This window comes from Monodelphis domestica, chromosome 3 (genome assembly GCF_027887165.1).
Source record: "Monodelphis domestica isolate mMonDom1 chromosome 3, mMonDom1.pri, whole genome shotgun sequence".
Taxonomy (NCBI): Eukaryota; Metazoa; Chordata; class Mammalia; order Didelphimorphia; family Didelphidae; genus Monodelphis; species Monodelphis domestica.
This window is the reverse complement of record NC_077229.1, coordinates 83,484,080-83,496,176: the sequence shown is the minus strand read 5'-3', so window position 1 is coordinate 83,496,176 and position 12,097 is coordinate 83,484,080. Positions and strand designations below refer to the sequence as shown.

Below are 12,097 nucleotides of genomic sequence, written 5' to 3'. Positions count from 1 at the left end.
AGTAGGTGGAAAAATTGGTGAAGAGGTGGGTTTATTTGAGCTCCTACTCTCAATATCTGAATAAAACTAAGAATTTGTACTCAGTAGCAATGTAAAGGGATTTCAGAATTCACAGGGCTGTGAATCATATCTATTCTGTTGAACCCATTTCCCTCCTTGGATTTGAAGAGCTGTATACGTGTTTGAGCAACCCTGATTACTCAAGAACTCCAAGGATTGATCTGAAATGTCTTTCAAAAAAATTATTCATTTGCTTATTCAGCAAATACTTATTGAACATCTCTTATGTGAATGGACATCTTCCCCTTTTCTGTATTCTGCCTGGTATGTATGAGACAGTTCTGTATCAGATCATCCCAATATTTTCCACCCTGTGGAACCAATACTGTGATTCCTTTATTACTTTGATTTTCAGTCATGTGTCATTTTGAAGGTTGGATTTTTGCTTCAGCCTTGTGGTTTGATCACAGATGGGTGCAGTTAAGTTTATCAATCTCAAAATTATATATTGTAGCTTCAGAAGGAATATAAGGTAAGACTCTAGATATTGGATTTAATTTTCAAAATGTAATTTAAAAAACTAATAAACAAAACAAAATTAAATAAAAAAGAAAGCACAAATTCAAGATGTCATTGGGGACTTCAATAATGCACATTGACACCACAATTAAATATCCATTTTGTGTTCTGCCAGTATTGGAGTTGCCTGACTTGTAAACAGTCAATATTGAAAGGTTTTCTAGTGTCCTCCCTTAAAAATATTGATCTGGGGATATTGTTAAAGGTAGTATGTTCCTTTCTGAGGAAGGGAGGGGAAAGGAATTGGAACATTTAAGTCAGGAGTAATCCATCTTCTATGGAGACAGCAGTTACAAGTTTAGTCCTGAGCTGCCTCTGCTTTCTGATTATTTCATTTATTGCACTTCCTCCCTGGAGTTCTTTCTTTCCCTGTTCACTGAGACTATATCATCTCTAGTTCCCGAGACCCCACAGATAAGACCTAGAAAGGCACTCACTCTTGACAGTTGCTATTATGACTGAAGATGCATTTCTGCAAGGTGTCCAGGGTCATGAGACTGACATGATCAAACACGTCCAGCTGGGTGCTTTCCTCAGCACACAGACGCTTCCACTTCTCCTGCGCAAGAGAGAGAAAGTATGGGGCTGGTCTTCTGGGATCTGATTTGATAATCCCAGTTCCACCAGACAAACAGAGAGGGGAAGAGAGAAACTTCTATCATGGAGAATACAGTGGGGCTTGGCGTCACTCTGAGAATATAAGAATATGCCATGGGGATGTTGAGCGTCTGAACTAGGAGTTAGCAACTGAAGTCTTGCTCCTGCTCAGTCCCTTATTCACTCTATGTCCTTAATGATGTATTGGGGATTGAAAGCTGATTTATCATGTAAAAAGTGCTACAGGAGGCTCATAGATGATGGTGACAATGGACTCTGCTAAAACCCCATTTGGCTACCCTCTGGTATGAAAGAGTGGATGGTGTGATGTCCCAGAACCAAAACTAGACATTTCTGTGCCTGGTCAACTATTATCAACCATGCTTGAGGCATGTGGCAGTAACTGTACCCTCAGCAGGGAAGGAAACAGAAACCACGTATGAGATTATTGCTCAGATTGATGGGGATTTAGGTAATCGAGAAGCAGAGAAGGAACTCACCCTTGCTGCCAAATGGTAGTTTTAAAATTTCAAATGACTGTTTTTGCTTACTGGATTCCAAGTTTTTGTTGTTTCTATAGGACTAAATCACTGTAGTTTCCATATGAAATATCTTCTAAGTTTGTTGTCCTTGAGCAAAGCCCTTATCTTCTTGTCCAAGTTACAACTCTTCTGTGTCTACCATCATACCTATTTTAACTCAGGTTGGTTTAGGAAGGTAGGCACACCAAGTAGGCTCTGGCTGTGGTTGACATTCCTTCCCCAACCCACTCATGATCCCTCCAGTCTCACATGCATGATATCTGCACACTGGTTGAAGATCTTCACATAGGGTTTGAGGATGTCAAAGTGAAAAGCTGGGGTCAGCAAGCGTCGGTGCCGACTCCATTTGTCTCCTCCACTCAGCAACAGTCCATCCCCTGGAGGAAAAGGAGGTGGAAGAAGTCCTGGTCTAGATGCTCAATTCCTTTTCTACCCTGAGCCCCAACTCAGACTCCTACATAGAGCCCCTGATCGAATAGCATTCACCTGCCCCCAATCTGAACCATTTATTTAGTCCCTAGTCCCTCACTCATAATGCCTAGCCCTTGAGCCTTAATTCCCCATACACTAGCCTACCAGGTCTCCATTTCCCTGTCTACAAACACTTAACTCCCAGGCTTCCAAGGCTCTTGGACCAAGGGCAACTTGAGTGTTTTTTCCAAAGGCTGTATCTCTGATTCCTGGTGTTATTACTGACCACACTCATTACTTACCCAACCAGGGCTTCAAGAATCCATAGATAAAGTTATCCTTGGGTGCAATATGAGCTGTTGAAAGAGATAAATTCTTTAAAGGGAGTGAATCTATCTCTCCATCCATCTGTCTATTTTCTATCTATCTATCTATCTATCTATCTATCTATCTATCTATCTATCTATCTATCTATCTATCTACATTTCTGTAAGTATATACATGCATATGTATATATATCTATATCTAGCTTTAATCTATATCCTTATCTCTCTATAATGAGGAGATGGGTGAAGAATATATCATAAGAAATGCCATTCAGAGGGAGGTAAAATCAGAGAACCTTGGTCTTAGGATGGGGTCCCAATGTTTCATGCCGGGAGGTCAGAGTATAGAGTTTCTTTCCTTTGCTACCACTCAACACCAAAACAAACACCCTCCAAACTCTGGCACTAATGGGACAAAGATAACAAGAGGATAGCAGAGAGTAAGAGAGTAGATTGGAGGAAAGAATGAGGTAGGAGGTGGAACAGGAGCAGGATATGGAACAGGAGCAGGAAAAGTGAAAGTAGGAAAACAATCAGATATACTATGACGGACTGGATGAATTCAACCCAAAGAAGACCCTGGGAATGACCCAAAGCACTTTGGATCAGCTGACCCCTGTCTATGTCCTAGGCATGGGTCATCATGAAACAACTCAGACATGGCTCCACATTCCTTAGGCATAGCCCAGACATGGTTTCCAGTCATATATCTAGGGACCATCCAAACATTGCCCTAAACATGTTGAAGATATAGCTCAGATTCCAACCATACACATATGTAAGTCCAGGACATAGCAAACCCTGATCATAAATCCAAAATCTCATAGTCCAGGCACAAGTCATATATGAATCAGAACCCTTCTTCCATAGGCATGGATCAGATATCCTTGACAATGGGCAGCATCAACTTAGACATTGCTCACATACCCTCCAGAGAGCACACACCTCACTTAGGCATGACCCAGATAAGCCACTAAGAAATGGCTCAGACATTCCACTCCCTAAAGCATGGCCCAGACCCAGGCCCCACATGGCTTAGACATTTCCATATGTGATCCAGATACTCCTCTAGACCTGAGCCTAGACACTCTACTTTATAGAATACGGAACTGAATCAAGTTCGTTTGCCTCCAAATGAAAGGTTTATTCCATTATACTATGTTGTGCTGTTTGTTAGGTGTGCTCTAGGATAACACCATCTGGATACAGTTCCAGGTCCTTCACAGATATATGGTTGGGATCTCCATCTCAGGTAAGGTACCAAATACTCCCAGTAACAAACATGGTCACCTCTCTGCCAGATGTGTCTCAGAACCTCTTCTTTATAAGACATGCCTCGGACACTTGCATATTTGGTCCAGCTACTCTCATGATACAAGTTTCATATGGTTCAAATGCTCTACTAAAACATGGCTCCAGACTTGGCCAAGATACTCTCCAGATCTGACTCAGACTCAGGCACTTCCTCTTCACACATAGTTCAGACATTCCCAGGACATGGTCTAGACACACCCTTATATATGACCCCAAATGTGGCTTCCTAGAAGTCATTCCAAATACTGCCTCTAGCTCAGATGATTCCATCCAAACATTGGCCAAATACTCTATAGACAAATCTTGGACATAGTCTTAGACAAACATTCTGAATACAACCTTATATATAATCTTAGTTACAGTTCATATGTGGCCTTGGTCAAGATGTTGAATTAATCTAGCCCAGATATGACTTCAAACATGGTTCTGGCAATGCTCAATCACTGTCCGGAAGCACTCTGGGCATGCTCTCAGACTATACAAGCAGCTCTTAATAAGTACTTATTGACTTGATTTAACCTGACATCATACATGGCACTGAATAACCTCAGACATAACTGTAGAAATGACATGTCCCAGATACAAGCAAAATAATGGGATGGTGGTGCTAGAAATAATAACAGCACAGACAGGAAGGAGACCAAATTGAATGTACCAATATTTTCTCTCTTCTCTGTTGTCCCACAGTCTTATTAAAGAGCTCATAGGGGCAGGTAGGTGGCACAGTGTTTGGAGAGACAGACCTGGAGATGGGAGGTCTTGGGTTCAAATCTTATACTTTCTAGCTCAGACACTTCCTAGCTGTGTGACCCTGGGCAAGTCACTTAACCCCCATTGCCTAGCCCTTACCACTCTTCTGCCTTGGAGCCAATACACAGTATTGATTCTAAGACAGAAAGTAAGGGTTTAAAAAAACTTTTAAATTGATTGATATCTCCTAGTATCCCTCAACTGAAACCACCATTTAGTTTAATTCCTTTATTTTACAGATAAGGAAAAGGAGACTTGTGGGCTTTTGGCTTTATGTCCAGTACTATTTACTGTAGCACACAGGAAGATATAAAGCAAGATGGAGCCCTACATCTCTGCAACAGAAGTTCTGACCAACACCATACATCCCTCAGGTTCTAACTTCATCTCCCCAGAGGGATAAGCCCTCAATGTCTGGCCTAGTTTATAGGTCTCTGCCCACAGGTCAATGAACTTTACCCCAAGGAATCATTCCATTCCCTATTCTTTCTCTACTGTCCTTAGGGACCTTTTTCTGTTACCTCCCTCCTCTATCACTATTATTCCGGCTGGGAACAGAGATTTATCTCCTCCCAAGCATCAGGTTTCTACCTCCTACCATTCTCCTTTAACTCTATACACCTTAAATATGCACAACAAATTTCCTGCTATAGTGGATATGGCTAGGAAGTAGCATTTAGCATTTTTTTTCCCCAGACCAAGGGAGAAAGTCACATTGGAAACAGCCCCAAACTAATTTCCAAGAGAGGAAAGTGCTCCTTCCTCTCTCTCTTCCACCTTCACTTTTCTCAGCCTAGTGTTAAGATTAAAATTCTCTGGAGACTGTATATTAATTTATAATTATTTATTAAATAAATTAAAGGAGCAGGTCAGAGAAAGAAAAGACCTCTCACCACATGTGGCTGATTACTAAAGCTCTACTGAACTCTGGAGCTGTCTCTACAAACACCAAAGAGTGACCTCCTTTACCCAAATCTCTTTTAAGCTATTTGTGATGCTACTTTTCTGATTCCCTCTGATTTGGCAAACTCTGTCCCTAGTCTGGATCAGAGGCAGGTCTTCCAGATGCCAAGAGTCACACAGGACAAAAGGCAAGCATTGTCTGGGGCTCAGAGAGCCACAAGGCTTCTGGCATCCTCCCAGAGTACACACGAGTCTGTCTTATACAGATAAGCTCCAGGCCTTGTTCTAAATTCAATTGTAGGGTAAGATTGAATGACAACCTTGGAGAATGGGCTATTTTCAAATTCAATGTGAAACTTTCCCCTTTAAAATCTAAGGCTGATCTTAGGTACCAAAAAAGATAAGGGGTTCAGGCTTGTGTTAAATTCTCACAATAGCCACATTGAGGGGGAACTTAGTGGTCATTCAGTGTTAGGAAAGTTGGGAATATGAGACAGAAAAGAAAGATGGAAGATGAGTAAAGGAAAAAGTAAGGAAGAAGAATCAAGAAGACCTTGGGGAAATTGATGAAGGCAGGCAGGTCAAAGAATAATGGAAAGGAAGGAAAAAAGTGGGGAGTGAGAAAGAGAAAAACAGTGATGGTCAGAGTTAAAGGGACACATATAGAAATAGAGATGCCCACATAAGTTACTTAGTAAATAGTTATGTTTAATTGGTTTGTTGAACCTCAGAAAGGAAAGGAAAACTGGATATTGAAAATGGAGCTTCTGAGCCTGGAGGGCCAGGGCACTTGGTAGAATGAGGGCGAGGGGGTTATAGTTTAGAGGACTAGAAGAGATTTAGATGATTGAGAAGGCCTGGATCACTGAAGAAGGCCCTATGGGGGAATCCTTTATACTTCAGGGGGTATGCTGGGATAGATGTTGCTAAAGTAAACTTGACCTGAGGAATTTCCATACCTGATGCAGAAGTAAGAGGCCGGATGTAGTCAGAGTGGCATAGTACAATCACTGGTCTGAAGGGTCCCATCCACATGAGAAAGACCTCCCTGAAAGTACTCACATAATCAATAATACGAATTAAACTTTTCTCTGTGAAGTCCATCTAAAAACAAAACAAAAATAAGAATCATCATTTCCAATGTACCTGTAAAGAACCACCAATGAATCTCCTTCTTCCTTCCATCATGGGAAAGGCTGAAGAGGAATCTCAAAGAGATTAGAAGTGTATGCTTTTTCTGGAGGCACCTTTTAATTTTTATTTATTTATTTTTCCAGTTATATGTAGAAATAATTTTTGACAATTTTCTTGACATTTTGGGATTTAGATTTTCTCCCTCCCTCCCTTCCCCCTTCCCTGAGGCAGTAAATAGTCTGATATACAGGTTATACCAGTTTTTTCACAATACAGAGTTCCATATTTTTTTTTAATATATTTTATTTGATCATTTCCAAGCATTATTCGTTAAAGACATAGATCATTTTCTTTTCCTCCCCCCCACCCCCCATAGCCGACGCGTAAGTCCACTGGGCATTAGATGTTTTCTTGATTTGAACCCATTGCTTTGTTGATAGTATTTGCATTAGAGTGTTCATTTAAAGTCTATCCTCTGTCATGTCCCCTCAACCTCTGTATTCAGGCAGTTGCTTTTTCTCGGTGTTTCCACTCCCATAGTTTATCCTTTGCTTATGAATGGTGTTTTTTTTCTCCTGGATCCCTGAAAGTTGTTCAGGGACATTACACCGCCCCTAATGGAGAAGTCCATTACGTTCGATTATACCACAGTGTATTAGTCTCTGTGTACAATGTTCTCCTGGTTCTGCTCCTCTCGCTCTGCATCACTTCCTGGAGGTTGTTCCAGTCTCCATGGAACTTCTCCACTTTATTATTCCTTTTAGCACAATAGTACTCCATCACCAACATATACCACAGTTTGTTCAGCCATTCCCCAATTGATGGGCATCCCCTCGTTTTCCAGTTTTGGGCCACCACAAAGAGCGCAGCTATGAATATTCTTGTACAAGTCTTTGTGTCCATTATCTCTTTGGGGTACAGACCCAGCAGTGCTATGGCTGAGTCAAAGGGTAGATATTCTTTTGTCGCCCTTTGGGCATAGTTCCAAATTGCCCTCCAGAATGGTTGGATCAGTTCACAACTCCACCAGCAATGAATTAATGTCCCTACTTTGCCACATCCCCTCCAGCATTCATTACTTTCCTTTGCTGTTATGTTAGCCAATCTGCTAGGTGTGAGGTGATACCTCAGAGTTGTTTTGATTTGCATCTCTCTGATTATAAGAGATGTAGAACACTTCTTCATGTGCTTGTTAATAGTTTTGATTTCTTTATCTGAGAACTGCCTATCCATTTCCCTTGCCCATTTATCAATTGGAGAATGGCTTGATTTTTTGTACAATTGATTTAGCTCATTATAAATATGAGTAATTAAACCTTTGTCAGAGGTTTCTATGAAGATTTTTTCCCAATTTGTTGTTTCCCTTCTGAATTTAGTTATATTGGTTTTGTTTGTACAAAAGCTTTTTAGTTTGATGTAGTCAAAATTATTTATTTTACATTTTGTGATTCTTTCTATATCTTGCTTGGTTTTAAAGCCTTTCCCCTCCCAAACGTCTGACATGTATACTATTCTGTGTTTACCCAATTTACTTATGGTTTCCTTCTTTATGTTTAAGTCACTCACCCATTTTGAATTTATCTTGGTGTAGGGTGTGAGGTGTTGATCTATTCCTAGTCTCTCCCACACTGTCTTCCAATTTTCCCAGCAGTTTTTATCGAATAGTGGATTTTTGTCCCAAAAGCTGGGATCTTTGGGTTTATCGTATACTGTCTTGCTGAGGTCGTTTTCCCCCAGTCTATTCCACTGATCTTCCTTTCTGTTTCTTAGCCAGTACCAAATTGTTTTGATGACTGCTGCTTTGTAATATAGTTTGAGGTCTGGGACTGCAAGGCCCCCATCATATGTGTTTTTTTTCATTATTTCCCTGGATATCCTTGATCTTTTGTTCTTCCAAATGAACTTTGTTATGGTTTTTTCTAAATCAGTGAAGAAGTATTTTGGTAGTTCAATGGGTATGGCACTAAATAGATAAATAAGTTTGGGTAGGATGGTCATTTTTATTATATTGGCTCATCCTATCCATGAGCAGTTAATGTTTTTCCAATTGTTCAAGTCTAGTTTTAGTTGTGTGGCGAGTGTTTTGTAGTTGTGTTCATATAGTTCCTGTGTTTGTCTTGGGAGATAGATTCCTAGGTATTTTATTTTGTCTAAGGTGATTTTGAATGGGATTTCTCTTTCTAGTTCTTGCTGCTGAGCTGTGTTGGAGATATATAGAAAAGCTGATGATTTATGTGGGTTTATTTTGTATCCTGCAACTTTGCTAAAGTTGTTGATTATTTCAATTAGCTTTTTGGTTGAATCTCTAGGATTCTTTAAGTAGACCATCATGTCATCCGCAAAGAGTGATAACTTGGTCTCCTCCTTGCCTATTCTGATGCCTTCAATTTCTTTATCTTCTCTAATTGCTACTGCTAGTGTTTCTAGTACAATGTCAAATAGTAGAGGTGATAATGGGCATCCTTGTTTCACTCCTGATCTTATTGGGAATGCATCTAGTTTATCCCCATTGCAGATGATATTAGCTGTTGGTTTTAGATATATACTGTTTATTATTTTTAGGAATGACCCTTCTATTCCTATGCTTTCTAGTGTTTTTAATAGGAATGGGTGTTGTATTTTATCAAAGGCTTTTTCTGCATCTATTGAGATAATCATGTGGTTCTTGCTAGTTTGCTTGTTGATGTGGTCAATTATGTGGATGGTTTTCCTAATGTTGAACCAGCCCTGCATCCCTGGTATGAATCCTACTTGATCATGGTGAATGATCCTTCTGATCACTTGCTGGAGTCTTTTTGCTAGTATCCTATTTAAAATTTTTGCATCTATATTCATTAGGGAGATTGGTCTATAGTTTTCTTTCTCTGTTTTTGACCTGCCTGGTTTTGGAATCAGTACCATGTTTGTGTCGTAAAAGGAGTTTGGTAGAACTCCCTCTTTGCTTATTATGTCAAATAGTTTGTATAGTATTGGGGTTAACTGTTCTCTGAATGTTTGATAGAATTCACAGGTGAATCCATCAGGCCCTGGGGATTTTTTCTTAGGAAGTTCTTTGATGGCTTGATGGATTTCAATTTCTGATATGGGATTATTTAAGAATTCTATTTCCTCTTCTGTTAGTCTAGGCAGTTTGTATTTTTGTATATATTCATCCATTTCTCCTAAATTGGTGTATTTATTGCCATATAATTGGGCAAAGTAATTTCTAATGATTGCCTTAATTTCCTCCTCATTGGAGGTGCTGTCCCCCTTTTCATCTTTAATGCTGTGAATTTGCTTTTCTTCCTTCCTTTTTTTAATTAGATTGACCAGTACTTTGTCTATTTTGTTTGTTTTTTCAAAGTACCAGCTTCTTGTCTTATTTATTATATCAATAGTTCTATCACTTTCGATTTTATTAATTTCTCCCTTAATTTTTAGGATTTCTAATTTGGTTTTCTGCTGGGGGTTTTTAATTTGATCGCTTTCGAGTTTTTTCAATTGCATTTCCAATTGATTGATCTCTGCTCTCCCTTGTTTGTTAATATGAGCTTTCAGGGATATGAATTTGCCTCTGATTACCGCTTTGGCTGCATCCCAAAAGGTTTGAAAGGATGTTTCGCCATTGTCATTTTCCTTGATGAAATTATTAATTGTTTCTATGATTTCTTCTTTAGCTAAACGGTTTTGGAGTATCATATTGTTTAATTTCCAATTGGTTTTAGATTTGGTTTTCCATGTACCATTACTAATCATTATTTTTATTGCCTTGTGATCTGAGAAGGCTGCATTCATTATTTCTGCTTTTTTGCATTTGTGTGCTATGTTTCTGTGACCTAATGTATGGTCAATTTTTGTGAATGTGCCATGTGGTGCTGAGAAGAAGGTGTATTCCTTTTTATCCCTATTTATTTTTCTCCATATGTCTATTAATTCTAATTTTTCTAAGATTTCATTCACTTCTTTTACCTCTTTCTTATTTATTTTTTGATTTGATTTATCTAAATTTGATAATGGTTGGTTTAAGTCTCCCACTAGTATGGTTTTATTGTCTATTTCTTCCTTCAATTCTCCTAGTTTCTCCATTAGAAATTTGGGTGCTATATTATTTGGTGCATACATGTTGATTAATGATATTTCCTCATTGTCTAGAGTCCCTTTTAACAAAATATAATTACCTTCCCTATCCCTTTTGATCAGGTCTATTTTTGCATTGGCTTTATCAGATATCATGATTACCACTCCTGCCTTCTTTCTATCAGTTGAGGCCCAGAAGGTCTTACTCCATCCTTTAATTCTGACCTTGTGGGTGTCAACCCGCCTCATGTGTGTTTCTTGAAGACAACATATGGTAGGGTTTTGGATTCTAATCCATTCAGCTATTCGTCTACGTTTTATGGGTGAGTTCATCCCATTCACGTTCAAAGTTATGATTGTCATTTGTGGACTCCCTGGCATTTTGATTGCCTTCCCTAATTCTAACCTTTTCTTCTTCGGCTCTACCTTTTAGTCCAGTGATTTACTTTGAATCAGTCCCCCTTGTCCCCTCCCTTGATGTTTCCCTTTTTTGTCCCTCCCTTTTTGTTCCCTCCCCCTCCCCCCTCTCTTTCCCTCCCTTTTTGTTCTCCCTCTCCCCCTCCCCCCCTTGGTTTTCCCTTCTCCTTACCCTTGTTGGGTAAGATAGAATTCAAGATCCCAATGGATCTGGATGTTTTTCCCTCTCAGAGTTGATTTCCCTGAGATTGAGGTTTAAGTAAACCCCCCCCCTCTTCCTCTCCTTCTTATAGGAGTTTTCTTCCCCTCCCCTTCCCCTGTGAATCTTTGTGTGAGAACCATTATTCTATTTGGTCTTTCTTTACCCCCTATTTATACATTACATTTTCCCCACATATTAGTATACATAGGTTGATATAAATGTAGTCCTTATAGAAGAGAGTTTGAGTAAAAGAAGATAACATTTTTCCCCTTTCCTTAATATTTACCTTTTCAGGTATTCCTTGCTCTTTGATTTTCGGTATCAAACTTTCCACAGAGCTCTGGTCTTTTCTTTGCAAAAAGTTGGAAGTCTTCTATTTTGTTGAATGCCCATACTTTCCCTTGGAAGTATATAGTCAGTTTTGCTGGGTAGCTGATTCTTGGTTGGAGACCCAGCTCTCTTGCCTTTCTGAAGATCATGTTCCATGCCTTACGATCATTCAGCGTAGAACTTGCAAGGTCTTGTGTGACCCTGATTGGCATTCCTTTATATCTAAATTGTCTTTTTCTGGCTTCCTGTAGGATTTTTTCTTTTGTTTGATAGCTTTGGAATTTGGCAATTACATTCCTGGGAGTTGTCTTTTGGGGGTTTAGTGTAGAAGGTGTTCTGTGAGCTCTGTCAGTGGATGTATTGCCCCCTTGTTCTAGAATCTCTGGGCAATTTTCTTTGATTATATCTTGTATCACCATGTCCAGTTTGGTGTTTATTTCTGGCTTTTCTGGGAGTCCAATTATTCTTAAATTTTCTCTTCTCCCCCTGTTTTCCAGATCTATCACCTTGTCGGTGAGATATTTTATGTTCTCTTC

General features: G+C 39.4%; 1 protein-coding gene across 4 annotated transcripts in view; it reads right to left on the bottom strand.

Annotated features, from left to right (window-relative positions):
• Nucleotides 1-12,097, bottom strand: part of LOC100013399 (cytochrome P450 4F11-like) — a 43,253-nt gene that overhangs the window by 13,725 nt on the left and 17,431 nt on the right. For all 4 annotated transcript variants that reach the window (XM_056822314.1, XM_007489708.3, XM_007489710.3 and 1 more), the window contains 4 exons: nucleotides 6,382-6,526; nucleotides 2,432-2,485; nucleotides 1,968-2,095; nucleotides 1,017-1,138 (listed from right to left, as the gene is read on the bottom strand). In XM_056822314.1, the coding sequence (XP_056678292.1) occupies nucleotides 1,017-1,138; nucleotides 1,968-2,095; nucleotides 2,432-2,485; nucleotides 6,382-6,526 (449 nt within the window). The remainder of the gene's footprint in view (nucleotides 1-1,016; nucleotides 1,139-1,967; nucleotides 2,096-2,431; nucleotides 2,486-6,381; nucleotides 6,527-12,097) is intronic.